The sequence below is a fragment of the Charadrius vociferus genome, unplaced genomic scaffold, assembly GCF_000708025.1.
Source record: "Charadrius vociferus isolate BGI_N301 unplaced genomic scaffold, ASM70802v2 scaffold447, whole genome shotgun sequence".
Lineage (NCBI taxonomy): Eukaryota > Metazoa > Chordata > Aves > Charadriiformes > Charadriidae > Charadrius > Charadrius vociferus.
The window spans coordinates 203,176-230,836 of NW_009649040.1; the positions used below are offsets into that span (position 1 = coordinate 203,176).

Below are 27,661 nucleotides of genomic sequence, written 5' to 3' on the forward strand. Positions count from 1 at the left end.
TGTTCTCAAAAATTTAATATCAATCTGAAGGAAGACAATTTTCTTCAAAATAAAATATGACATAATTTTACAGCATGTAAGTTTAAAAGAAACATCTTCAACTGCTGCATTAATAATTCCATATGAATATAAATAATCTGATTTAATCACATTTGTCATTTCCAATTACAGTTTAGCAATTACAAGCAAATACACAAGTTACTAAGCTAGAGTCATTTTTTGTCCTGGTCTGAATGCTGAGACAACTTGTCCTTTCCTCTTCTTGGGATTCTGAAAATTATCATACCTGAAAACAGAAAAAGATATTAGCAAATTCTTATGAAATGTCTTTGCATATGACTCTTCAGAGTGCAACTGTCTTTGCATTACTCTTCAGAGTAATGCAACACAGAACTACAGATGTTTACATATATTTTCATGGAAATGAAGAGTGCACGTTTTCTCAGACCTAGGGACCTGGAGTTTTCATCCACAAACCTAACTCAGCGAGCTCCCTGCCCTGCTTCCTCTTTTTTTTATTTTTTATTTTCACTTTTTGGGGCTGGAGGGAGGGAAAATGGGACAAGGAACAGAAGTGGACAGGGTAGTATACACTCCTGGGAAGCATCTCTCATTTTCCTCCTTTCCTGTCCCTTCTTTCTCTCTTTTCGCTGCTGTAAGACCTGTTTATCTATGTATCAGCTGAGGAAGACAACAATACTCATGTCAGAAGAACCTACTGGTGAGATCAAAGAACATCCCGATGCCAGTTTCCAGCTTTTTCACTCCAGTCTTTTCCAAGTCTAAGGAGACACAGTCTCCTTTTCTGCAGATTATTGCCTTTTCTCAAAAAGAGCAGCTACAAAGACCCCTATGGAGAGCCAAACCCAGCAATTTGACAATACGAGGGGCTACTACTCAGTGGGAGCAGGAAGGACCGAGGTCCTGCATCTCTAGGTCCTACATTAATAACAACAATAAAAGACAATGCACAGGTCAAATATTTTCTGTGTAATTTAGTATTTCTGAAAAAAATTGCGGTCAGAAGCTCTTAAATTCTGCCATTCCCCACATTAACCAACTATTGTATTTCTGATGAATAAGAAATGTGAAAAGACCAAATCTCCGCTGAATACACAATTAAAAAAAAAAAAAGTAATACTTACAGCTCAGTATAATTCTTCCAGTCATCTTGGCTAATGGATGGTCTTATGCCCTCAAGTGCAGCCATCAGATGGGACTGGGTAATAATTAAAGTGTTCTTGGCAAGCACTGACTGATTAAGGGTGCTGTCCTCCTTGAAAACAGAGCCATAAACAGACGGTGAAAAATTACCACAGAAGCAAAGGCATAGTGCCATGAATATCAGTAACTCTGGAACTTCCTCATTGTATGTACAGACAAATGATTTATAAACACAATCACAAGTGGCCCCCCCTCCCCCCCAGTATTAATAATGCAGAAATAACTACTTAGTTTTATGAATGCTAACACCTGGCTTATTTCTGCACAAACTAGGTATCATTTATCTTTGCTATTTTTGTTACATTATATTTAATATTATCGCAGAAGTTATTTATTGAAATACCAAGAAGTGTGGGAAAACAACAGAAAAGCGTTAAGACTAAATAATGGAAAAAAACTGCCATACTCCATTCTTGCTTCTGTAATTGGGTTTGATAGCATTGATTTCTGTCCTCAGGTGCTCTATTTGCTGCTCCTGGTTATTTTCCAGGGAGTCTTCCTGAGAAGCTGTTCTAAGCACTGAAGGTTGTGATGATGCTGCGTCTCTCTGAGTCACGCTGGTGAAATCATGAGTTATGGAGTTTGGTCCAGACAAACACAAAGAGCTCTAAATTGACCACAAGGAGAAATACATTAACTCATTATGGATCCAAAAAAGCAGCTCCACCATTAAGATTTAGCCTACAATTCAGTACAAGATTGCCCCCACTGGCAAAAGGAGTACTTTCTCTTAAAAATATATCACATGCATAACTTTTTGAACAGAAAGATTTAGGTTAATTTGCCAAGGTGTTTGGAGAAAAGCACATATTTGAAAATGAAGAGTTTCACATTTGGAAAAAATCTAAATATTTTTGCAATGGCCTATCTCAAAAAGAATAAAAGTCTACTAAGTCGATTGTTTTATTTACGTATTAAAATCAGTGGTTCTGGAATCTGGGGAAGTTTACGTAGCTAGCTTTGGAATGACTCATAATTTTAATATTCATCACCTCCAAATTCTCTGTGCATTTGATAAAATATGCAACTTTCAAGTTCAGCAACTTTAGAGATCAAAGTCCTTGTAGCCTTGCTGAAGAACTTTCACAGTCAGGAAAACTGAAGTCTCTAAAGATACATTAATCGAACACTAGCACTATAATGCAAGATAAAACATACGAAAGCACGTTAGCAGCCAGTAATTAGTTCTCCAACATCAAAAAGAGTTATTTTTGGCTTTAAGAATCAATGCAAGACAGTTTCGAAGAAAAAGAGTCCAACAACTTTGGTAACTTCTTGTAATAACAGTTCTACAACAAATCTTGAAAATGAACATCCCATGCATCACAGGCAAACTCTGAAGTCATCTGTTCAGCGCAAGGAGCTGAGAGGCAGCATGTTCTGTTTTGCTTACCTGGCAGCCAAGCGAGACGAGCTGGCCAGCGGATCACCATGCAGGTGCTGGGTAGCCAACCAGCACATCCCTATCTGCAAGCTAGCCAGACAACGAGCTGCTTGCTTGCAATGTGATACAACAACAGGAATTCTGCTTCATAAGAGCAAAAATGTTCTTAAGAAGCAACAAGCTAAGGTTTACTTCTGTTGTTTACGCAATCCCATGGTCAGATTATTCCATTAATACACCCTCTACTGGAAACTGAAAAATGTTTGTTGATTCTTAAGATTACGACTTAATTCTTGAAAGCTGGATGGTCATTTAGTAATAAAACTAAGTTAAAAAAAAACCCCAAAACAAACCCCACCACCAAACAGTAAGAAACTGTTTTAGTATTAAACTTTGAAAGGCAACGAGCCATTAGACCAGACAGTAAGATGTAGTATGAACGCAGCTTGCTTGTTTATAAGGTACTAAGCAGTATTTTGGGATTTTGATTTTAAAGTCCTGCAAAGTTGCAGAGAAGTCCATATTGTATTTTGTCAGATCACATCTTCCCGTCTTCTTCCCCACCACGGACCACAAGGTATAGGCTGAAGACAGTTTGAAGGACAAAGCGGACAGAATTGTATTTATAAAACCATACCATTTGTCTAGTTCAGTTTTTCTGCTTCACAACTGATAACATTTTGAAAATTCAAAATATTAAGCAAGTAATTTACCAATTCTGAAGGAGTTCCATTTCCCAGCTCTGATTCATAAGAGCTTCCAAAATAAAGACGATACATGTTGGACCTTGGATCTTCAGGAAGCAAGTCAGACATGTCTAAAGAAATCAGAGATTGCTCTAGCACTGCTTCTCCATCTATTGCCGAATCATCTGAGCCACTGCTATGGTTTAGAAAAACCATGGAAGAGAGACTGAAGTCACTATCAGAACTAGAACCAAAATCCTGTGACAAAGAACAGAACATTAGAAGTGTTAACTCATAACTAATTGCAATCTGAAATGCATTTTAAAATTTCATATGCACTGCATATGAAAGTATCGATTTGATTCTAATAATCTGTCTTTCTCTGGGAGTATATTTACAAAAAATTTTGCTACGAAAATCCAATGCCTTTAAGTAGAACTTTCTGTCTTCATGCTAGAAAAATAATCGAGGAGATAATCTTAAGGTTTTATTTGTTTGCTTTGAACTGTCTCACTCAGTAACAGCAAGTGTTGGGAAACTTCATGTACATTTTCCATTGTAGAGCTGTATTCCATCTGTCTCAACCATTCCCTCTGGGCAATTTAGTCTCTTGTGCAAAGTGCTCTAGGAGACTGTGGTGAGTCTACTTTTACAGCGTCTAATTGCTGTACTCATCTTTAGTCATAGTAAACACATTTAAGCGCTGATGTGGAAATTACAGTTGTTGCTGGAGCCTGGTGTCTGCAAACCTTTTTGATTGTACACCCCTATCAGTAAAAAAATTCTGAGCACACTCCACCAAATATATGCATATTTATTTATCTGTAATTTACATACATGTACTCTTGAAGCTCTAATATTTAATTCCTGCACCTCAACTGATTGTTTTGTGCGCCCCTTGGGGCGGGTGCACACCACTCCAGAGACCACTGCTTTAGACACTGGCCTCCTCTAATGGTGCATAATCATCAGGTGTCCTTACAACTACTTACTTAATGATGCCACAAGTGAAAAGATTGTTAGGGCAGATATACTGGGGATCCTTCCCAATACTAAGAGTTGCATCCTCAGAGCCCCATCCCTTGGTAACAGCTGGGGCAAAAAGAACCCAAGAGGTCTCCTTGCTTTTGCAGCCCTGACCCAACCCTTCCCTTTGACCTTCAAGTAGTGGAAGCCATGCCTGCCCCCTTCCAGCTAGAACCAGAAGACAGGCGTCAAAAATGTGAGGTGAGGTGGCTGAAGAGGCTAAAAGAGGAAAGGCCCTGTCAGTCGCATAAGGGGTATAAACCCAGGGTGGGACCCTGTACCTTGGAAATGCGAGTATTAGCTGGTGCCTGGAAGATGAGCCGGAGCAGGCCACTTCAGGTATCACCATCCTCTCGCCACTTCTCTCCTGACCTTAGATCAAACTCAGTCTGTTGTTCCAGCTCCACAAAACCCACCCATTTCTTGCTTCCTCCATCATCCAAAATGTGCGACCTCAAAACTGAATTTGCTAGCTGCTCCTCAGAAACTCAAAGCGGGATCCCTCCTATTGATCTGTCAGTCATTCTTCGTAACAACAATAAAGAAATTTGGCTTACGTAAATCTATTTAACATTAAGCGCCTATCATAAAATGAAAAAAACTTGTGTTTAAGAAGCATTTAAACTAATTTGTTATATTTTTCTTGCATTTTTCTGCAAACATATTAAGATTTTAGCCCTCTGCATACAAATATAAGAAAACTAAATCTTATTAAACATATTTTTTCTGAAAAAGCATGGATAAAATTAATCCTTTCAAACATATCAATATCAAAATAAAAAGAGGAGAGACTTCTTTTATATCACTTTTATTTACCTGTGTTAAACCTGAACCTAAATTAGTATGGATTGCCTCTAATTGGGCATTATACAATAAAGCTTTTAGGTCAGCCCCTGTGAACCGTTCTGTTTTTGCTGCCAAATCCTGAAAGTCCACATCGTTTGCCAAGGACAGGGAATGACTGAGAGCTTTTAAGATTTCATAGCGTGAATTCTGTAAAAACGGAGGAAAAATATGTCAGTAAAGCAAAATGTTATCTCCCTTGTCCTGATTGCTAGTGCTTTGGCCCTGTCACAAGCAACTTCCTATCTGAGAGAGGAAGGAGCTTTTTTAAAGACACTACCCTAATAACAGTACATATAGGACATACTGTACAGTAATCAATCTTTAAAATATAGGCATACATTTTGTTACATTTTCTTGAAGAGTCTAAGAGAAACTGTACCAAACACAGTATACAGAGAAATATATTTCTCTAAATATCCGTTTAATATCTGGGATTTTTATATATGAAATATATAAAAATATGAAGGTGAACTCTGCTACTCATATACTCTTTTGCAAAGAGAAGTATGACAAAATTGAAAATCTTCTCTTTACCTGAATGATCATATTCAGCTTACCAAAAAAAAAAAAAACCCAAAAAAGAAGAAAAGGAAAAGAGAGTACAAAGAGATTTTAACTGTGTTCTTTAGGTGCAGGATCATCTTCTTCATGTATGTTTCAGAATGAAATGATGTGGTATTTGTTAAATATGCCAACTAATCTGAAAATGAACAGCCCTAATTTTTCCTCGTAAAATGGGGAATCAAAGACACACATTGTACAGCCTCAAAAGCTTGATCCAAACCCCACTAAAATGAATGGGAATCATTCCTTTCCTAACTAGTGACACATCTGACTTACAAAAGAGCTTGAATATTCCAAATTAAATGTGGGTAAAGAAGAGTGGGATAGACTGGATTCAGAATAAAACTGCTCTGAAAACTTCAGATAATTCAAGAGTTGGGTGGGGTATGGCTATGGTTCATCGCTTCAAGCAAATGGCAGATCCACTAGACTCATAATTCAGAGAAAAAACAGAACATGCACCCAATTTCTTTCTGCAGACTAGTTTCTTTTTTTAATCAGCTATATCCACAGGAACACGATTTGATCCTGAAGACTGTGGTAAATAGCCTTGTCTTTCCCCAGTTTTATGCCAACACAGTGACACTAAAATCAGTGAATTTATACTGTTGTATAACTGGAGCTGGGCAATCAAGTTGACTTTGTCCAGGTTTGGAATGCCAGTAAACATAAAGAAAAGGAGAATAAAGCCCATTAGTTTGTTTTGGTTTTTTTTTTCCTTGCCTCTCATGCAAAATGTTTTGTTTCCTCACCTGATCAGGCGGCGGACAGTACAGGCACTTATCCAGTCGACCGGGCCTTAACAAGGCAGGGTCAATCAAATCTGGGCGACTCGTAGCAGCTAGCACATACACCCCTTAGGAAAGTGCAGAAAAGTATCATTAACATCTGCTAAACTTTTGCATAAAAAAGAGCACACAGATGAATTATTACCTTGTAAGCCTTCCACACCATCTAACTGAGTCAAGAGTTGGTTAACCACTCGGTCTGTAACTCCTGTGTTGTCATGACCTCGACGAGGAGCAATAGAATCAAACTCATCAAAAAAAACGATACAAGGCTTAGCTGCCTGAGCTCTAAAAGGAGAAAAAAAAAAAAAAAGCAATACTAAATTCTGTTTAAGTTTGGGTCACATGTAAAACTGCTTAGAAATATTAAAGGTAATTGCTTTTTGCTTCAGAGAACATTTATCTTTAACAAGAGAACAGAAAATCTGTTTTCTGTAGAAATTCAGAGGTTCTGAAGAACTGGATTGCAATGGAACCACTGCTCATTTTTATGACATACCTTCCACTCACTTTATAATTTCTAAAGTACTCAACTGTCGTGTTAATATACATGAAAGCTCTAAAATCCAAACACTGCAGATGAGGTCTTAGCTTATGTACATCTAACACAAAGATTGACTACACTGTAAACTACATGAGAAGCAAACGCTATGTAGGATATGTTTACATTAGCGAGCACTGAGGGCAGATTTGTAAAAACAAAACAACTTGCACCGAGGACCTCGATACCAAGTCTAGCATGATCCTATGTACTGAGTGTCCATTACTAGTTGGGGCACACTCGACTGTCTCCTGGAATCATCTGAAAGGAATTCAGCATGTGTTTTCCAAGACGGTTCTGTGATGTGAACCAACGGACTGTAAATGGAGAGAACTGGGAGTTCAGCTTCAAAAGTGCTCTCCTGATCTGAGCCGAAATGTTCAGTTCTTAAGTAATGAAAGTCAAGTTGAACTTGCCAAGATCTGAACATCTGGTTTGGCACAACTAATTATTTCAGATGCTTTTGTGATCTGATGCCATGTCTCTCCTAGAACAACAAAATTATTTCTTGGAGCTTCAACCAACACAATTAATTAGTAACAACTCAAATCTTTACAAAGCCAACCTGCTAAAGATATCTCGGACTGCTTGCTCACTTGCTCCAATATATTTGCTGAGCAGCTCTGGTCCCTAAAAATAAGAAATCAGAAAAGAACATTCATGATATGTTTCTCAGTTTTAATGTGTAATTCAACACCAGCACAGATTTCATATACTAAAGTGAATTTTCTTGTAACCAAGAGTGGCACCTCTGAACAGAAGAGCCAAGGAGTCTAGATAAACCAAAAGAATCTTTTAAGCATTCCAACTTATTTTAAAGTACTAATTTCTACTTTTCTACTATAACAGAACATGTGTTACAGTATAACAAGGCAACAGCTTACATTGTATTTTGAAAATACATTTAAAATGCATTGCTCAACTTCACTGCCCAGTGGAATAAAAATCCAGGATCTGTTTATAAAAAATTGGAAACTAAGAACATCTAATTAAATTTTATAATTCTGCCTAATGAATAATTATACAAAAAAAAAATCTCAGTAAGAAAACTGTGACGTTCCAGAAGTCAGATGGTGGGATACCCAGAGACATACCAAATGTTAAATGCGAGTTTCTTACTTTGGTATTTTGCCCTCACAAGCACAGCCTAACATAATACCTGCGAGTATATTTCATTCAGTTAATAAAATGAATCAATTAATCTTCAAAATCTTGCTACCTTGATGCTGATGAAATTCATTCCACTCTCTCGAGCAACTACGCCTGCTAACAGTGTTTTTCCTGTTCCAGGTGCTCCATACAGCAAGACTCCTGATCTCTGTCGGATGGGCAGGTTTGCAAATAATTCTGGATACTGGAAAAGAGTTTCAACAAGACGTATTCTGAAATAATGACTCTGCAGTGCACTGTAACATCACTGACTAGTGTTGACTATTGTCTGAACAGAATGTGTCTAATTTCTTTTATGCACATCATGATCCCAAGAGCTCGTCTGGACTGTGGTTAGTTTACCTGAGGCTGAAATGGGTTCCTAGGCTTCACAGGTACATAAAATACAAACACAGGGTATTTTCTACCAAGAGGAAACAGGGCAGAATACGGATGCACAAGAGCTTTATAATGTACGTATTGATACTTCTAAATTCCTATTTTAATCCCAGACTGATATGATTAAATTATGTAAGTATACAGTAAAAGATTCTGTCCGTTATACAGAAAACTGTTCAGTCATTTCTCTGAAGACTGTAACGGATGGCTCATCTCAATGCTGGGAGTTTCTAGCAAGGCAGAAAGGCCAAAGTAAAATAAAGGGGAATCGATGGATTGGTATTCTTCCAAAAGAGAGTACTCCTCTAGCAAAAGCACTGCAGAAGACAGCTGGAAAAGTTACCTTTACTGAGCTTAATCACAAACCCTGCAACAGACAGTGTCGCAAAGATGATGTTCGCAATACTGCAATATTTTAGAGCAACACTTGATCTGTAGAAAAGCACAAGCCATTGCCTTTTGCATTTGGAAGACAGAAGGGGAAGGAGAAGGAGTTTTATAGTAGCTGAAGACAGCTGAAGACTGGAAAGCTACGAAAGTAGCTTAAAATCATACCTGTCGTCTTCCTGTCGAATACAGTGTCACGCCTTAAAAATCATTCTTCCCTGACTAACATTATATACAAAATTCAGATAACTAATTTAAAAGAACTGGGTACCTTTGCAGGTAACATGATGGTATCCATGAGTATTTGCTTCACATCTTTTAAGCCACCAATCCTGTCCCAGCCAACGTCCTTAGGTTTATGGAGGTTGACATTTCTCAGAGCTAACGGAGTAAAATCTTTTAGAGCTTTCTGAAAATCCATAGTTGACAGATTCAATTCTGCTTAAAAAAAGAAAAGAAAGAACCCTGAACAAAAAAGGAGAACACACAGCCTACCAGTAACAAATTCCTCACAATATGTAACAATTAAATAAATTTTAAACATAAAACATTAAAACTGGCTTTTTATTTCTGTATTACTCCACAGGTTCTGGATAACACAAGTGAGACTACGGAATAGGAGATTTTGTTGTCAACATACCCCCATTTTGAAATACATTCTGGTTGGAAACACAGGCATGAATGGCACGATCAACCAGCATAGTAAAATCTCTAGCAACAAAACCTTCCGTTTCCTTTGCAATACATTGGAGGTCAAGATCAGAGAACTTCTTTATATCAGAATTCAGTTTCTTTTTTATTATGGAACACAGCATTTCACATCTTTGCTTCTGAAAAATAGAATTGTGCAGCAAGTGTATATTGAGTTTACTATTTATGTGGATTTCAGAAATTCAAGAAGTAAATACATATGAGTTACTAAAATTTCCTTACATATTTACATGTCACCAAACCATCAAATAACAAAATCTGAGCAAGCATGAATATAAACAAAAGTTAGTTCTTCAGGTGAATTTCAATAAATTCACCACTTTTATAACTGTAAATGTTTACCTTGCCGCAGCTATCTTAAACCCCAAAATAATAATACAACCCTCCACCTCCCAGATTCTACTGTTTTACATCCATTTTTCCTGTCACAGGAAAAGAAACATCTTTCGTTTTGCCGATACGAGCAGAATATATTTGAGATGAAATATATTGCATTAGATAAACATACATCAGATAATTTGGTATCTTTTGCGATCCTGACTTTTTCCAGCGATGTCTCATCCTTATTCACGTATTAGTATTAAAAATTATAAAAGCAGACTTGCAGGGAGTGGGAGAAAGCTACACTGTATCTAACACAGAATAGTCTCCTCGGTGGCTTTTAATTGCTAGCCTGTGACAGAAGACAAGCAGGCAGGAACAACTCGTGCTAAATACAAATGAGCTGCCATGTCTGTGTCATGTCATTAGGGCACGCACAGGTACCCAGCGTCTGCTGTCTCCTGCGATGAAGTTATACTGCTTAGTCTTCCTGCTATCCTTTTTACTTTTCAAAACAGACTACATTCAACAGTAGCAGGATATAATTCATATAGAAAATCAACCCAAAACCTTCCCATAAAATGAACATTTAGTTTTAATAACATTTAAAAAAATACACATTCTAGGGACATACTTATTCCTCTGAGAAGTGAAAAAAACACACTTAGATTTAATCTCATTTATCTAATTGTGACTTCCATGTTTTTTCAAAGCTGCTCCTCTAGAATCCCCTTGCAGGTAGCAAGGAGACCTGTGTATCTCACCTATGTCAGACAACCAGACTTGTTTTACTTTGAACTGAAATGTTCTCTGAATATACTTTTCTCTTGCCACTGACGATAAGGAGAGTGGGGCCAACTGGGAGTTTTCACAGGATTACTTTTATCTGCTTTTAAACTTTATAATGACAGATGTCAGTTCTGAGATATTTAAGTATCATGAAAGAACTTCTAAGATTTCCAGATTTTTTTTCATCTTTGGGTGTAACCTACTATTTTTGCAGCTGTTTCAGAGCTGTATTTCAGGCTGCAGGGAAGGCAAACAACGTTTTAACCATTTTACCTGAATTTACCTGGTCTGGAGATCGGATACATTTGAAGCACTGAAATACGTGAGTTCCTTGAGCTGAAACCAGGGAAGGATGTAGAGAATGTTCAGACTGACTTGTGGCGATTAATGCGATCAAACTCCCCATGGAAATAATTTCTTTTATCAGATCTTTCAAAACTAAACACAGAAGACGTTGCTCCATGAATTGCAAAATAACAAAAGATTCTGCATTTCGTAATAGACATTCCTACTGTACTGGAGGTTAGCATTAGGGCACACAAAATGTAACATCTTATTATATATTTGTTTTATTGCGTGTTTACAGGAGTTTTTTAATTAAAAAAAGAATTGAAATGTCCAGTTATGTTTTCTAGGACAGTACGTTCCATTAATAAAATGCCATCAGAAATGCTCTTTCAAAGCTAAATTTGTAGCATCACTGATGATTTCTACCACAGGATATTAAATGTGGATTTTTTTTTTGGTCCACTATGATCACTGCCCTAGAAATATTATTCCCTCAATGCAAACAGAAAACAGAAAGTTATAAGAATAAAAATAGATGCTAAGCCTAGAAAATAAGCAATCTAGTCTTATCACAGTAAAAGCAATTAAGGATGCAAGGTAGATCTTCAAGGAATAATCTTTAAAACTCTAAGCCTCTGTTGTATGTATTATACCTATAAATAAAGTAATAAGAAACATAATTCTGCAAGTTACTTAAGTGCATATTTTTAAAAAAGAAATGATAGTAAGATTCTCTGAACTTCAAAAGTAATTTCAAAAAAATTATGCTAACTCCCTCAAACTGAGCTAAGAAATGGAAGATATTTTTTGCTATGGCTTTAATTTTACATGAACAGAGTTGAATACAGCTCAAAACCCAAAGATATTAATCTCGATCACTTTATTTTGCAACTTATCACTGCCTAGATTTTAGGGAATAAAAAGGAACCATTTATAGGATCAAACTACAACTGATAATCGTATTTTTAAAATCTGTAACTGTTACACTGTAAAGTGAAATAGAAGTTCTACAAAGACCTAGATTTTAGGGAATAAAAAGGAGCCATTTATAGGATGTCAAACTACAACTGATAATCCTATTTTTAAAATCTGTAACTGTTACATTGTAAAGTGAAATAGAAGTTCTACAAAGTATACTAAGTAGGATGATAAAGAAGTTAGTACTCAGCTAAAATAAGTTGGTTCCAAACATCAATAAGTATCAGATTTATGTATCTGTGTAATTATAAATAATACATAATTTTATAAATAAAACAGGATCAATTTTAATGATATTTGTAATATATATGATTATATATATAATGATATATAATTGACATATCAATTATAATATCAATCTTATTAATAATTATCAGTTAAAGATTCATTTGTCAGTTGTAAGCAACGGCAACGTATTTTGAGTGCATGAAAAATATAAAAAGGAACTGAGAATTCTCTACCAGTGGCAGCGGTACTTAAAACAGGCGCTGCCATCAGCAGCGGTGGCGTATGTACCATTGGTAATGACTACTCCAACCGCCAGAGGGACTATTTTGATTCAGCTAGTGGTCCACAAATGGTCTACATACCATAATTTGTGAATCCCTGCCATGGAATACCACATGGTCCTGAAGCAATAATGATACAGACAGAATTGTCCAGGTAGGACAACAAAATTGAGGTGCAAGAAGTTCTAAGTTGCATTATATTCTTATCCAGACACAGGTAGCACAGTATTACCATAAGCAAGTCTATTGCTTTGAACGGTTTCAGGGCTGTTCTCATGCTCTGGTGTAGAAGGTACTCCAACAACATGATCAAGATCATCCATCAAAAGAATGGATGGTTGTCTCCACGCTGCCTCCAAAAAAGCTTCTTCCACAGTTTTCCTTATGTTTACTAATCTTTTTCCTAAAAGCGAAATATCATTTTAATGACGAAACATATCAGGAAAAAAATAATCAGACTGACTAAATCTTGCTTACGCAATACTACAATGTTTCAATTTGTGTAGCTTTACTCCTATAAAGCCAGGTACCAAGATTAAATCGGAGTCAACAGTCAGTAAAGAAAAGAGTCCACATCTTCTATCAAAAAAACACCAGAAGGATTCATCTGTCCTAAAATGAGATTAATCATCTTTCATTCACCACTATAGAAGCCTACAGGTCTAATTTCTAAACAGTTAAAGACAGAGCAGTATGAGCAGCACTACAAATTAGCTACTAAAGAGTGCTGGCAATTGGAAAAAAATTTCAGAGCAAAGGACCTAGCTCTCTATCAATCCTTCCCTTTTGCTCTGGAGCAAGGAGCTTAGTAGGGACTTAAGCAAAAAGAGTATAGCCATGCAATATAAGGGCTCTGTAACAAAACAGTTGAGTATTCTCTGCCTCTGTAACACTAAGACTATTTGCGAAAGCCAGTCAATGAAAGAGTAAAAAAAGCCTTTTTTTTGTCCTCTTCCATCTTTGGTGCAAAATACTTCATTTGAACTCACAAAACCTAAGGATTCATCTCATCATCATCTATAATCACGAGTGTCAGATGACTATTGCCAACATACACTAAGTTAGTAAATATGCCACCATAAACCAGGTTTCAGCTGGGTGTTCAACCCTTCTTTGGTGCCTGTGTCATCCTTTCACTGAGTAATACAGGTATCCTTCAACACTTGTGATTTGTTAATGTAACATTTATTCCACCTAGCACAGCTGAAAAAGCACACAGTTCAACTTGCAACTTCTTCCTATTTTGTAACAATCAGAAATAAGCATGGCAAGCATGGTTTGAATCTGGTGGGTTTATGTGGAACAGAAACTGATAAAAGTGTGAAATAAGCTTATGGCAGCTATATTTTCATCAGACTGTTAAGGATGCTCATTGCAGGGCATCAAATATCCTTGCAAAAGCAGTAATAATACTAGAAAAATTATTCAGACTAAATATAATAACTTCATAATTGTGCTTCTTCATCCTACAGCAAACATTTGAGATGTAAAAAATAATTATCATACCTCTTAAAGCTTTACAATCAATTACTTCTACATGAGCATCCAGTCTATCAAACGCTTCTTTGCAGATGGCCTTTGCTAATGTTGACTTTCCACTTCCCTACAAAAATAAATGTGAGGTAATGTAAATTGACAGAACTATTTCCTTCCGTTTCAGTGGAGTTTTTGTCGCGCTATACACTAGTTAACAAGCTGGGAAAGCTGTATGCACACGAGTTTTGTTCCTCACCAAAAGCATATAAACATTCTGTCTTTAAATCACTTGGTAGAGTCTAAAGCCCTAGAGTGAAACAAATACAAACACATTCAGAGTGGACAGATCCACTATGGATGGTGTTCTGATTCCACTCAGTTCAGTGTTAAGACATCTGTTAGTTTCAGTGGAATATGGTATTAAATGGATCATCATAAGAGGCAACGGAAAATAAGAATATCAACTCCACTACCATTTTATGTTATAACACAGCAGAAAATACTATATTCTTATTTTCATTCAAATATTTCAGAGACAAGAAGTGTTTATTATACTATAACACAAAGTAGATTAATCCCCCAAGGGAACAAACTAAAGTTGCATTGGTAGCAGTCTTTAAAACTTATGTTATATATGTATTTTATATATATACATGAAATATTAATATATATTGATGAAGTACGCATATAATGTGTATATATATAATAGAATGTTTTACTGAATTAACTCTGTTCAGTTAACTGCTCTTTTTTCAGCTTGTTCTTTAATTCTTTGGAATTCACATGGTATCAAAGAAAACTAAGGAAAACAGTTTTGTAACTACAGAAAACAATCTGGGAGGGTTTGCAAGTAAAGAGTAGTAAAGTGTGTACCTTTCCTCCTGTGAGAAGTACCCCTCCGCTTCGCAGTCCCACAGCAATAGCAGCCAGCTTTTGAGATAAAGGACGTCCCAGAAGACTGTGGCTTATGTGTTCAAAGGAAGATGTTCCTAATTTGTCCACTCCTCTGCAGAGCAAATAAAGCATTAAATAGCCTACGGGTAGCATCAGTACACATGATGTAAATAATAATAGCTTGCAGTATGGTGAAGTTTCAATGCTGACACATTTCAATGTACTTCACCTTTTCAAGAAAAAGCTAAAGGCAATCGATTTGGAGAGGCAGCACCTTTATTTTGCAGTCGTGGCACAGGGGACACAGACAGACGTTGCAGAACACCCCGACAATGGAAGGATTATCCAGTCATTCTACACCACCCTAGCATGAGGTAGGTCTCAGAAGATAACAGCTAACCATATTTTGGGGCTTCACCTGTTTGTGTCTGAGTAACAACCCACTAAGGAATGTAACAAATCGGTAGAATATGGAGCATGCCTGGCTCAGAAAACTTCTCAGTCTTTTCAGAAATAAAGCAGCACATAGTGCACTTGAAGACATCCTTACCCTTCACCTGTCTTAAACCTCTGTGACCTTCAACACAAGAGTGCTCTTTTCAGGTCCACAAACAACAAGGCTATCAGTTTTGTGTTTCAACTTTAAACAAAAGGTGTTGTTCCATGAGAAACTGAATGAATAGATGAATCCTGGTTTCTAACATCTCAACCCTACCACATCCCATCCCTACCGCACTACCCCTTGATCAGTTCCCATTCCCTCTTCAATAATAATACGCTCAGTTGCCTTTCACAACACCTCAGTAATATCCTCAGTTGCGTTTCACAACACCGATAGCATACTACCACAATACTCCAAGTCTCGTGTCCCCTCTGCCCAATCCTTGCTTCAGGTTTGCTACACAGTACCACTGTCTTCCCTAATACTAATGACCACAGCTTTACATATTACTTATTTATTTGCTGAGAAAGAGCCAGCATGTCCTACGGCTAGTTCCAGACTATACCACTGCCACTAGCCACCTAGCAGGTTCACCAAATAGCTGTTGAGCTTACGTTGCACTTTTTACCACTGGAGACACAATTCTGAATTTATCTCTTCAGCTGAAAATTCTGGTAAGACTTGTAGGAACTAAGTTTCTTTGAGACCCATACTATTAAATTTAGTTAAACAAGTAAGCAGGTTTAAGTTACTGTGGGAAGAGGATTGACAGACAGACTGCAACATATCCCAAGTTTTGCTTCATTTGGAAACCACAGCTAAAAACACCCTCCAACTATACCCAGTATCCCTTACTGCTACATACAGGTCTGTTTCATACCACTGAGAAGCACTCCAAGAGTCACTGAACTATCAGTATTTCTACTGAAACGTACGCAGTTCTGAGACCTCCCATCCTATTGTCAGACGCGATGAACTTTTCAGTACAAGAGTTTTCTGTTCACTTCAGTAAGACTATTCAGAGGACAAAATTAACCATCTACATACACCAGGAGAAGGTCTGAGTCTGACACAAGCCAAAAGAGGTTTTTTAGGTCTGGCTTAGTTTACAAAAAATCTGCATTTCCACCAATATTCTTTTTCTGTAATTTCCACTCCCTCCCATGTTTTCTACTATGAAAATGTCTCACCCTAAATCGTTTAGTTTGTGGTAAGGAAGGTTCCTGTCTGTATCACACATAGGTGGCTGGCTGTCACCATCAGCTTTTCTAGTTAGAGGATGTAAAAGAACCTACAACAAAGGAAAGAGTTAGTACTTTGCATTAAATATACCACCAGAAGAAAGGTCTAGAAATGACTAGCCAGTTTTGGAATTGTGTAAAGAAAATGTTGCATGTATGTTTTGCTGAAGCTTATTGCACTTGAAAGAAAGATGCATCAGTAAAATGACATCAATACAACTATCTCCAAAACACAAGCCAGTGTTTACAGTGATGTAACAACCTGTGATTAGATGTTAGGCCAAGGGCTGTTTATACCAGACGGTGTATCACCTCTTCCCCTACCTGTAGCTACTTGTTCCTTCTCCCGTGGCCTCCCCTGTTGTGCTGACAGGAGTACTCGTGAGACAAGATAGTGAATCAGATCAGGAGTCTGATCTGGTTGAAAAGCAACCTGACAAAACACCTGGCTTTTTTCACCTGCATGAATTTTGCAGTCTAGTTCACCGGGGAGCTGGTACGGAAAGCTGGGCAGGCAAAGAGAGCTAACAGAGAGGTTCACCGATAAGAACAGGCTGGTAGAAGATGCTGACACTACTATTAAGAAATGCGCTTTGCCCTTACATCTTAGTACCAGTCACTAGCACAATTTGAAGAAGCCTTCTTGTACTTCTCTACTACCAACAGAAATAAAGCTCTTGCTTTACCTTTTTTTTTTTTTTTGTTGAACAGAAATCCTAATTTTGCAGAAAAAACTCCATCCTAAACAGCTGAAACAGGACACCTTATTTGTCTGCTAAAATTTAACTGTATCAGTTTAAAAATGAAAAAATGTTACCCTACTCATAACCATAAACCTGGAGTCACGGGCACTGGTTCTACCAGAATTATTAATGGAAACAGTAATCCTAATATTAAATAGAAATATTTATTCTCTTGAGAAAGGAAAGACTGAAGAAACAGAATGCACAGAAACTATATAAAAGAGAAAGCAGTGTGAGCTTGGTAGGTTTAAACGGGGAGTATGTCTCACCTTTGTCAGAACAAGCTACTGTTCCTGTCAGATAAACCAAGAAGTGATTTTACAGTGGTTTAGGTATTATGGAAAAGAACAACTAAGTATAAAGATGGTATGTTCAAACTTGGACGGTACTGACTTTCCTCTGCTCTAATTGATTTTTCTGAGAATTTAATATAGACTATGAAATTCAGTAACTATTGTGGCATGCCTGGAATCTCACCATTGCTGAGGCTATAAAATAACATATAAAGAATGAAGATATAATTTAATCAACAGACTGACATTACTTATTTAAAAAGGGAAAGCAAAATAAGTTATATATAGAACATAATATATTTTTAACCAAATATAACAATTTAGATTACTTGATACCTGATACTATGTGATATTTACTTGTATATTGGTCTTTTGCAGCAAACTGGGACTCAGTATAAAAATATTCTCAGACTTATTTTCTTCAATGTGCGCAGGATGCACTACACTGAGAACAAACTCTTCAATGCCTGTGAAAACCCAGGGAACAACTATTAAAATTCCAAATAAATTCACTTTTTATTCCTCATAAGATGAAACAGATTCATGTATTTTGAATTAATATGATATAATCCAAAATAAAAGAATAAAAAAGGTTAATCATTATTAAAGCATAAGTCATGCTTACTGTTTCAGTGTAAAGGGATATCTGTTATGTTAAATGGTGTATACAGAGATTACTGCCTAAGTAAATTCCATAGCGGACTGTGAAGACAGCTACAGCACAGGACAGTATTATCCTTACCTTCTTTAACAGACAAACGTATACAGTCTGTGCTTGTCATTATCCATGGGTGATCATCAGCAGTGGAATCCTGCAGCCAAGAACTGAAAGCAGATTTAACATCGTCTTCATGTATATCTTTATGCTAAATAGGAAAAAAAGAAAGTGGGAAATAAAACAAAGTGTTCGTGAGTAACACTGTTTTCTTCCTATGCACGAGGCATTTGTTTCCCTTATGGTAGCTGAGAGACTGAAGAAGATATAAGAGTTTAATTTATTTAGAAAATGGCATTTTGCCAACACCATTTCCATCAACTGCTCTATGGAAAGCACTTGTCTAGCCCTTGCTACAGCAAGTTGAATCTTCCATCACCTCTAAAGATTTCACCTTTGGAATGCTGATGTGAGGGCAAGTAAAAGCTTTTATTCTTGTTTTACTTATCTGTACTGCCAGATCCAAGAGCACTACTCAGCTCCTGGGTTTGAAGGAGCACCGAAGGTACGCTCTGATATTGAGCTGTAACTTATTTTGGGTGCTCACTACATGCCTCTCTTCCCTGTATACCCTGCTTCCTATACAAAGAACCCTGGGCTCATCCAGGTCAGGGACACCAAAACCAAACTTCAGCAGGCAGGCAAAGAGACCAAACGACTTACCCCAGATCACCTAGATAAATGGAAGAGGAAAAGGAATTGAGCCTAGATCGCATATCTCTTGGCTGAGTCCCTAATCAGGGAAGCATAATTCCTGTCTAAAAAAGGGGGAATCAACTGAGATCATGGAAGCGGCATTCAGAAAGGAAAATGAAAGTTACTGTCATATTTCTTTCTGCATTTGCCTGGTTTTTTTCCAAGAACTAAAAAAACTTCAACTGAATCAGAAAGGAAAGAAAGCGAGAAATCTGTAATTGAAACATACAAAAGCACACATAACTACTTTTTATGATGAATACTTCTAACTCCAATATATAAAAAAAAAATGCAGTTCAACCATTTCTCCGTAGCTGAGAAACCAAATTAGAATATGGGGGATAAAGAACAAACCTGCATAAGCCCTGCTATGATGGGAAGTGCTGTATTTAAAGTTTTGAGGGGCGGCTAACGTGGGAAATAATCAGGCCAGTATCACACAGAAACAAGCACACAGTGTGCTATGAAGAAACAGGTCATGGCAGAGCTACATCTGACAGACTGTGAGAACTGGTACTTGGGTATGTTCTTACTGTCACAGGTGCTCACTCAGAACACTGGATATGTCTCACTTACAGGAAAACAGAGGGATTCAACGATATAACTCTAGAAAATTAAGTATTTAGCAAGAGAAGAAAAAACATTAAAAGAAAGTAAAGAACGAAAGAACACATAAAAACTATAATACTTTTACTGCAATTGTCTTAGGAAATCCACTGGGCGCTGCAATGTTTGAAAAGTGTAAGCGTGTCTTCACCCAGAAGAGTTAAAATGGATATTTCCTCTTGAAGTCTAAGATTCTTTTTCTTCTTTGTGTTTGTTTTTAAATGCTTAATTGTATACACTTAAAATTTGCTAGGTTTGAACCAGTATTAATGTACTGCAGATGAGGGTCTGATACAAAATTATTATGGATTATTGTTGCTATTTTGACAGCAATTGTTTATGTTTGAGAGCTAATTAAACAGAAAATGTAGCTTTTCCCTACCAATGCTGTTTCTCCTTCATGTCAACAACCTTTTTAATAAGAAAGACATCAGAAATTTTCACAATTTGAGAATAACGGAAGACCCTATGATTTAGAAGGTACTATATAACATCCACTAATAGCTTCCGGAAACTAGGAGTCAAAATTCAGAAGTCTTATTTCCTCCACCCTCTGACAGTTCCTTTAAATAGAAAATTGTTACAGATAGCATGCCAAACTATTTGAAATATTTACCAAACCCCAAACAATATTTAATGGCTTGATGTTTACAGTATCATTGATCAAAATACAAAATAGTATTAGATAAGCCTTGGTTAAGTAGATCACAGCATCTTCTTAATTTAAACTTACATAGTAAAAAGAAAAAGGAATGAATCAAAAAAGAAAATCCTTTGGAATTATGTCAGATATGATAGACAACTTCCAAACTATCATCTAAAAAATGGAAACAAATAAATATTAAAAAAACCCAACCTGACCAGAGCAACATTATCAGTTTTCCAATATACAAACACACACGACCAACAATATCACTCACTAAGTTCTGTTTGGGTTGCAGTGTAAGAGATACAGGAATTTTAGGAACAGATTCAACTGACTTAATTCGGACTGTTGAATGTATTTCGATACGTAGTTTTTTTCTCAGACCATCTGGAATCTGAAATATTTAAAATAAAAGGAAAGAAAAAGGAAATATCAGAAAGTAAAACAGGTATAACATTGCATATATAACACAACATCAGTTTCTTCATCAATAACAGAATCTCTACATTCGATCACTGGTCTGTTCATTGATTGTAATTTGCACAAGAATGAAGAAGGAAACCATAAAATTGATGGTGGTATCCAAATCTTGTTCTCTCATGCACGCTTCTAATTGCCTTTTATCCTATTTGTGAAAGTGCTCACCATAAGCTGACCATCTACTAACTTCTTTAAATAAAAACAAAAAGGTTGAAAAGAAGAATTAAGAGGAAATCTTAGAAAGTTGTAAGAATGCTTTTAGTATAGAACAACTCTACTTTCATTTGCTGATTAGAATTAATTTTACACGGGCATATAAATATAAATAGGCCATTATACTGATCAGAACTAAGCACATCTGCAGCACAGAGAGAGAAAATCCAGTCTCCCTAAATTGTACTAGTCAGTTTGCCCTTTTAAAAACAAAACTACTTTTCAAATATTCTGTGTTATTTCAAACATATATTCAAATTGAAAACATCTCATGAATGTTTAAGTCTGAAAGACTTCATGGTTACTAGCATTTGGAAAATTTTTACGTCTCTCGAAAGATTTAGCGGTAAAGGCCACTGCAGGCTTTTGCTCTCATTCACAACAAAAGAATAAGTGAATGGTGAGAAATATATTATGTCAAAATAGTCAAATGGTGATTTGGAGTGCATTTTATCTATTTTTGTTGATCCCACACGTGCTTCCAGGAAAGAAAGAACATAAGCAGGCAGTAGTTCTATCAGAACAAGCTGAAATGTCTGTGTCTGCGCACTGAGACTTATGGTACCTTGCAAAATAGTATATAAAAACTAAAATAGTTTAAAATATGTAAAAGCTAGTTATTTGATATTATTTTTTTAAGATGTATTTTAAAGAGCGTATAAAAGCACTTGCAAACATTGTGTAGCACTAGGATACGTGATCCCATTACTTTACAGTTTGATGATACCTAGAGTCCAAAGCACACTTTAAAGTGGTAACAGTTGAAAAGAAATCTCATTACGCAGTACTGAATGCGTATAAGTAGATACTTTCACATTCTCATGAATACAGAGGCTACCAACAGATTTTGAAGAAAGCATGCGCTCCCTCCAGAAACACTGCATAATTTCCCCCACTTGGTGCAAAAATGCTAAGGGTGCAGAAACCCACAGTACGTCTTGGGAGGATGATAGTAAGTAACGTAGTCCAGAATGAGATGGCTTAGCAAAGCACAGCTCTAGAAAATATTATTTGATTCTAGTATACTCTACTTGGGAGTGTAACACAAAGTCTAGAACCCAAAACTGCATGTTAATTAGCCAGTTCCACAATTGTCCAATAAAAAATACTATCCAATAAAAAGCCTAAAAGATAGTGTGCTCAAACTGACCCAAACTCTTCCAACATGTAGGGCTTCCCCACTGTGGCCATACTCTATGACATTCTTTAGGTCTTCAAATCCGTTCCAAACGATTTGAACGACATATCCCTCACTGGATGCTTGACCGCTATTAGAATCAGAATGATTTTTGTCTTGCGTACTAGTCAAATGCTTTTGCTTTTCAGATGGCTGATTCTGTTTTGCTTCTTGATGACGCTGTCTTGGGGAAAGCAGCTGATTAATTTTCCCATAAGATACTACAGGGTTTGGATCCAAATCAATAAATTCTAAATTCCACGGAAAAACATGAATAGCATTGCATTTCAGAAATGAATGAGTGGCGGATGCATTCTGCACGCTGGGAGGCTGGGACTGACATACTCTAAAAATGGAATCCATGTGAATTAAGTTCAGCAGCTTGTCTTTGAAGGTGCTCATTTCGTCTTTATCACACAAAGTCTTTTGTTTCTGCTCAGATGTATGAGAGAAAATGCTCCCTATGAAATTCCATATATTTGGGAGAATATTTGAGCCAAGCGTCACGTTTGCATCAGCCTTACTCTGTTCAAGAACTCCTGGCTTTAAGTAAGGTGCTTTGGCAAAAGGATCCTTTATTGTTTCTTCTCGCTCCGTGTTATTTTTCACAAAACTTTTGAGCAAGATGTCACTTTCTGTGGAAGGCGTGCTGGTGATATTTTCCTGAAGTTCGCGTATTTTGGGACATATCAGAAGCTCAGTGCACGGTTCTAATCTCCCATAGGGAGTTGCTGGCATAAGCGTACCTGAGTATGAACAAAACAGGTCAATAAATGCATGCACTCTTGCCAAACAGCGTACTCAAGGTGCCACAAGAGCCTTCACTTTTGCTTACCGATTTTGATGTAAATGTGAGTGTGCTGTTCAACCCATACAGGAAAGATGGCTTTTGGAAACACTATTCGAATCTGGTCAAGAAGATGTTTTTCAAGCGAGGAAGCGTGCAGTTCCTGGGAAAATGTGATATCACTATAAATTAAATACTGCATACATTTTTAACATTTGTTGGAAGATAGAACTCTACGTCTCTTTCTAATACACCATTTGAAATATAAAATACAATGAAACCCCACTACATTTAGTATTTTCTTAGGGGCTGAAAAGAATGGAGCATTGGGCAAATAACTGCTCGTGTCAAAATCTCTGTCATCTGTAAGAAAAGGACGTGGACAGGGGAAAAGGTTTTATTACCAGAATTTCCCAATCATCTGTTGAGAGTGGTTCCACTTCTACCTGCTGACAGGAGGAGACGTGGGAACAGGGTTCAAGAAATACCTGGGAAAAGTAACACCATTTCAAAATATTAAACTTCTTATTCTGAAACATAGAAAAGCTCCATCTTTAATTCAACTAGAAAACTGACATCTCCTTCATTATACATTTTCACTACTTTGAACATACATCTTCTTAATGACACTAGGGAATTCATAAGCAGAAGATGGACGTTCAACATATCAGAAATGGTTTGCACTGGGCATGCCTGGGGACCTCAACACACTGTGAATGTAAGTGAATGCGAAAAGCATCAAGAGCTTTATCAGCTAAAAACCTATAAATTTTTAATGTGTATTGATCACATAATCATCTTTGCGTTTCTAAATTTTCATTTTTAAATGTCCTGGACTTCAGAATGCTGAAAATTGCATTGAGTTACGCACAAATTTAGATAAGGCAGAAACATCTGAAGAAATGGGGAAAAAGTACAATACAACAGCAAAACCAGCTCCTTTATGAATGATGTCCCACTTTCACAGAACAGTTTTAAGGTCCTGTGTATGAGGAAGAATGACAAAAGCTATTGTGGCTTAGGCTTTTCGGAAAGCATTAAATATATATTTCAAAAGTTAATTTTTACCAAAGGTTCCATTTGACAGAAAGTAACAATTTTCAAACAATATAATTTCATAGATTTTAAAATAAAGTTCATTAATTTTTTCTTGATATAAAACTAGTCACCTGTCCTCTGAGAGAGATTTATTTCAAGTCAGCTTTTATAAAAGTAACAAGTGATTTTAAATTTCTCTAGGTCCTCAGTTTGAAGCAAAAGTTGAGAGCAATAACTTTTCCCCAACATGGTAAATAGAAGAGCATATTATTATGAAACACAGCAAACATGCAATTCCTGAATCCAAAACAATGGCAAAACTACCTAATTATTTATTCATTCGATTGTATAGATGATTATTTCCAGCAACAGTCGGGTGAGGTTTTCTTAGGTTTCCTTTGTCAATTGTTTTTCCATTGAAGGCTATTAATTGCTAGAAGAAAAAAGGGTAGTCACCTTGCCACTGAACTAATGCTAAAAAAGTAAACAAGGTTAAGATAATACACTGCTTTGAGCCACATTCTTTGATGTCTTCTATTATGCTGAATAAAATTTTCCACATGAGAGAACAAGCCTATGTGAATATACTACATAGTAACATTGTGTAAAGTAACACTCTTCTACTCTTGTTTGTTTAAATTTCTACCTATTAATATAAAAAAAACCAAACCCTTGTATGTTGAGATTTTAATAGTCCCATGTCAGAAAGCTCTGTCTGCCTCTTGGGCATCTCTTCAACTTTGGTCCAATGAAAGAATCGTTTACAAGAAGTTTAGCACAGTGTCCAGTAGTCAGAGTCCAATTTAAATACACATTCAAAGAGAGAGGACACATGGAGGGAAAGGGGGAAAAAAGGGGATGAAAATTTAAACCTCAAATAAGACAAACAAGAAGAAATATGCAGTAAAACAATAATTACTTTAAAGTAACAGGAACTCCAGGCAAAATATTCTCATACTTCCCAAACCATTTAATTGCTTAAAAGTATATTTTCCTAAAAGTAATGGCACTGCACATAGTACCTCCGACCCTCCAAAGACCTACTCACAAGCATACCGTAACATTATTTAGGCAATTGTTAATGATCTAATGAGCAAGTCTCTTCATGTTTGAGACATTTCACAATGGTTAGCTTTTCTTATAAGCAGATATAAATGAAGTAACTCTCTAAATCCATGAAACAAGAAGGTCATAGCTAACTTTTAAATTATCACCTTTTCAGGTATCTTGCAAGAAGAAAAAAATATTGCATTTCAAACCTGTTGTCCATCTGTAATGCCAAGTTTCTCTGCTAACTGTCTGTTAATCTCTGCAATATTTTCACCCTGGCGACCTCGATGCCTGATTTCCATCCAGCTCAAAAATACAGGCTGATGACCACAGGATACTTTCACAGCTTGGCCCTATGAGTTTCAAAGAAATAAAATAAATCAACATCAAACAAGCTAAGTAAGATGACTAGTAGTCAATCTAAACTGGATTTGATTAGAGACATCAAAGGAATGAAAAATATTTTCTGGATTTTACATGCCCTATTTTAATTAATATTCCCCGACAATAACTTGCAGCATGTTTCCATTAGCAATGACAGACTTTTATTTTTTTTATTTTTTTTATAATTCTGTTCCCGTGCCCAACTTCTTATTAATGAAAACCTTCTTTAGAATTCTTCTCCACGTTACCTATTTGCACAACTCTCAACACAGAAGTGCATGTTGGTTTCAATTGTTAAACAGTTTTTAATCATTATGGACTACTTTTAAGTATGGAAAAGAGTTTCTCTTCCCTCCACCTGTATTACAGTCTATTAAACAAATATCTTACAGAAATGTATAACTATGCATTTCTATTTCCCAAATGAAGAAAACACATAAGCATATGCTTAAACTTCACATGCATTCTGACATTTGCATGGACACCGAGTGCTTTCATGAGCTGGGGAATGTGTAAAATAAGTCACAAATCACAGAAACTCAGACCAAAAAGATTTTATCAGTCTGTTCCAGAACCACTCAGCTATTTTGATTCCAAACTGAAGAACCTTAATATGTTCAGTCAGTTTCCATATAAAGAGACTATATCCAACATTGTATCACTCAAATGGCATTTTCTGTACTTTTTTTTTTTCCCAAAATGACCATTTTAATTAAAATCAAGTGACCAAGACAATGTACACTGTGGATATACCACAGATTTACTTGTTAACATAGTGACATTTTCTGTTTTGTTCTCAACTGTATCCTAATAATTTCAGATATTATTTGACTTTTTGTTAAACTCTGAAAACATTTTCAGAGAACTTCTACAATGGTTCCAATATCCTTTTACCAAACTTAGTATTTAATTTACAGCTCTCCCTGTATTCACATAGATAAAGCCTCTCCCTGAGTATCTTAATCTTCACACAATGTTGAGTTTCATAGACTATTTTATCATCTACTTAGCTAATACCTTCTGCAATTAGATCTAGCTTTTGACTCCATTTAAGTTTTTATATGATTTATTCAGTGTAATCTATTAACATAATTATATATTCCCTTTTAAACATTTTTATTCAAGAGTTTGCATCAATATGCTATTGCTATCAAGACTTTGGAGATCATATATTTTCATTTTGTGGATCACGCTAAGCAAAAGCAGGAGCCCGCCATAACCAACTATGTACAGAATACATAACCAGTTATGTACAGAATACAAGACTTCAAAGCAATTACACTCCTTTTTCTTCTCGCCAGCAAATTTGTAAAAGAGCCAGAAACGGTAGCAGAAATGAAGCTAACATCTATCGTAGAATGGTTTAGGTTGGAAGAGACCTTAAAGATCATCTAGTTCCACCCCCCCGCCATGGGCAGGGACACCTCCCACTAGACCAGGTTGCTCTGGTATCCAGGAACACTGGATTTCCTGCAACCCCACCGACCTCTTTCTACTACCCCAGAGAAAAAAAGAGCACGTTTTTACAAGTCTAGACGATTTTGCTCTTATGAAATGTTCGTTTTGGCCTTGGGAAATTCACAGGTTACACAGGCTGGGTGAGGCCAGCCCGGCTGAGAGGGGTTTTGCCAGGACTGTGACCGTCATCTCCGCTCCCGAGCTTTGCTCCGTCTCCTTCTCTTCGCTCGCTCATTCTTGCCATTTTTCACCCTGTCTGTTCTGCTAGCGCATCCTTAGTTCTCCTGTTCGCCGCACAAGGGACACAAGCAGGCTTCGCTCTCGTTTTCACGTGTGAAATGTTATGCAAAATCTAAGGTGCACTTCCTGCGCCTGATCCGTGTACTTAATAGGACTTTGCACGACAGGAGTCCCTTTCGATACAGGAATACATAGTGAAAGATTTCTGAATACCAAGAATGATGACTCTGCTCAGATTTACCACTTTACCTCCTACCTGAAAAATTTACACATCATTCAGTTAATGCTGGGAGTTACTGTGGGAGGAGGGCTATTCGTGTCACCATAGCAACGGGATGCTGCTCTCCCATAATCCTCTCTGCCCGAGGCGTCCCTCCGCCCAGGCCCCCAGCGGGGCCGACCCGGTACCTGCTGCAGGCGGAGGTGAGAGGCCAGCACGGGAGGCAAGTGCAGGAAGCAGTCCCGGACCCCGCTCAGGACGACCGTCACCGC

At 36.9% G+C, this 27,661-nt stretch overlaps 2 protein-coding genes across 2 annotated transcripts in view; one reads left to right on the top strand and one right to left on the bottom strand.

Annotated features, from left to right (window-relative positions):
- PEX1 (peroxisomal biogenesis factor 1) lies at nt 1-27,649 on the bottom strand. The gene is made up of 24 exons (XM_009887909.1): nt 27,578-27,649; nt 25,297-25,440; nt 23,404-23,487; nt 23,048-23,162; nt 22,186-22,958; nt 20,617-20,736; nt 18,422-18,545; nt 18,037-18,146; nt 16,593-16,693; nt 14,940-15,072; nt 14,097-14,193; nt 12,823-12,993; nt 11,099-11,253; nt 9,635-9,824; nt 9,266-9,432; nt 8,279-8,413; nt 7,625-7,689; nt 6,664-6,806; nt 6,483-6,586; nt 5,137-5,313; nt 3,322-3,552; nt 1,631-1,831; nt 1,146-1,276; nt 1-286 (listed from the first exon to the last, which is right to left on the bottom strand). Exons 2-24 carry the CDS (start codon nt 25,387-25,389, stop codon nt 202-204), a joined length of 3,705 nt encoding a protein of 1,234 aa, XP_009886211.1. The 5' UTR covers nt 25,390-25,440; nt 27,578-27,649; the 3' UTR covers nt 1-201.
- Nucleotides 27,505-27,661, top strand: part of RBM48 (RNA binding motif protein 48) — a 5,489-nt gene continuing 5,332 nt past the window's right edge. The window contains exon 1 of the mRNA XM_009887916.1: nt 27,505-27,612. Coding sequence (XP_009886218.1) covers nt 27,505-27,612 — 108 coding nt within the window. The remainder of the gene's footprint in view (nt 27,613-27,661) is intronic.

What these genes read in the sequence shown, in the direction of transcription:
- PEX1 (XM_009887909.1), bottom strand. Translation starts at nt 25,389, where the DNA reads ATGGAAATCAGGCATCGAGGTCGCCAGGGTGAAAATATTGCAGAGATT. An exon ending in CACAAACTAAACGATTTAGG is followed by an intron (nt 15,073 to 16,592) that starts GTGAGACATTTT and finishes TTTGCTCTGCAG; the next exon opens with AGGAGTGGACAAATTAGGAA. An exon ending in TGATTGTAAAGCTTTAAGAG is followed by an intron (nt 12,994 to 14,096) that starts GTATGATAATTA and finishes TTTCGCTTTTAG; the next exon opens with GAAAAAGATTAGTAAACATA.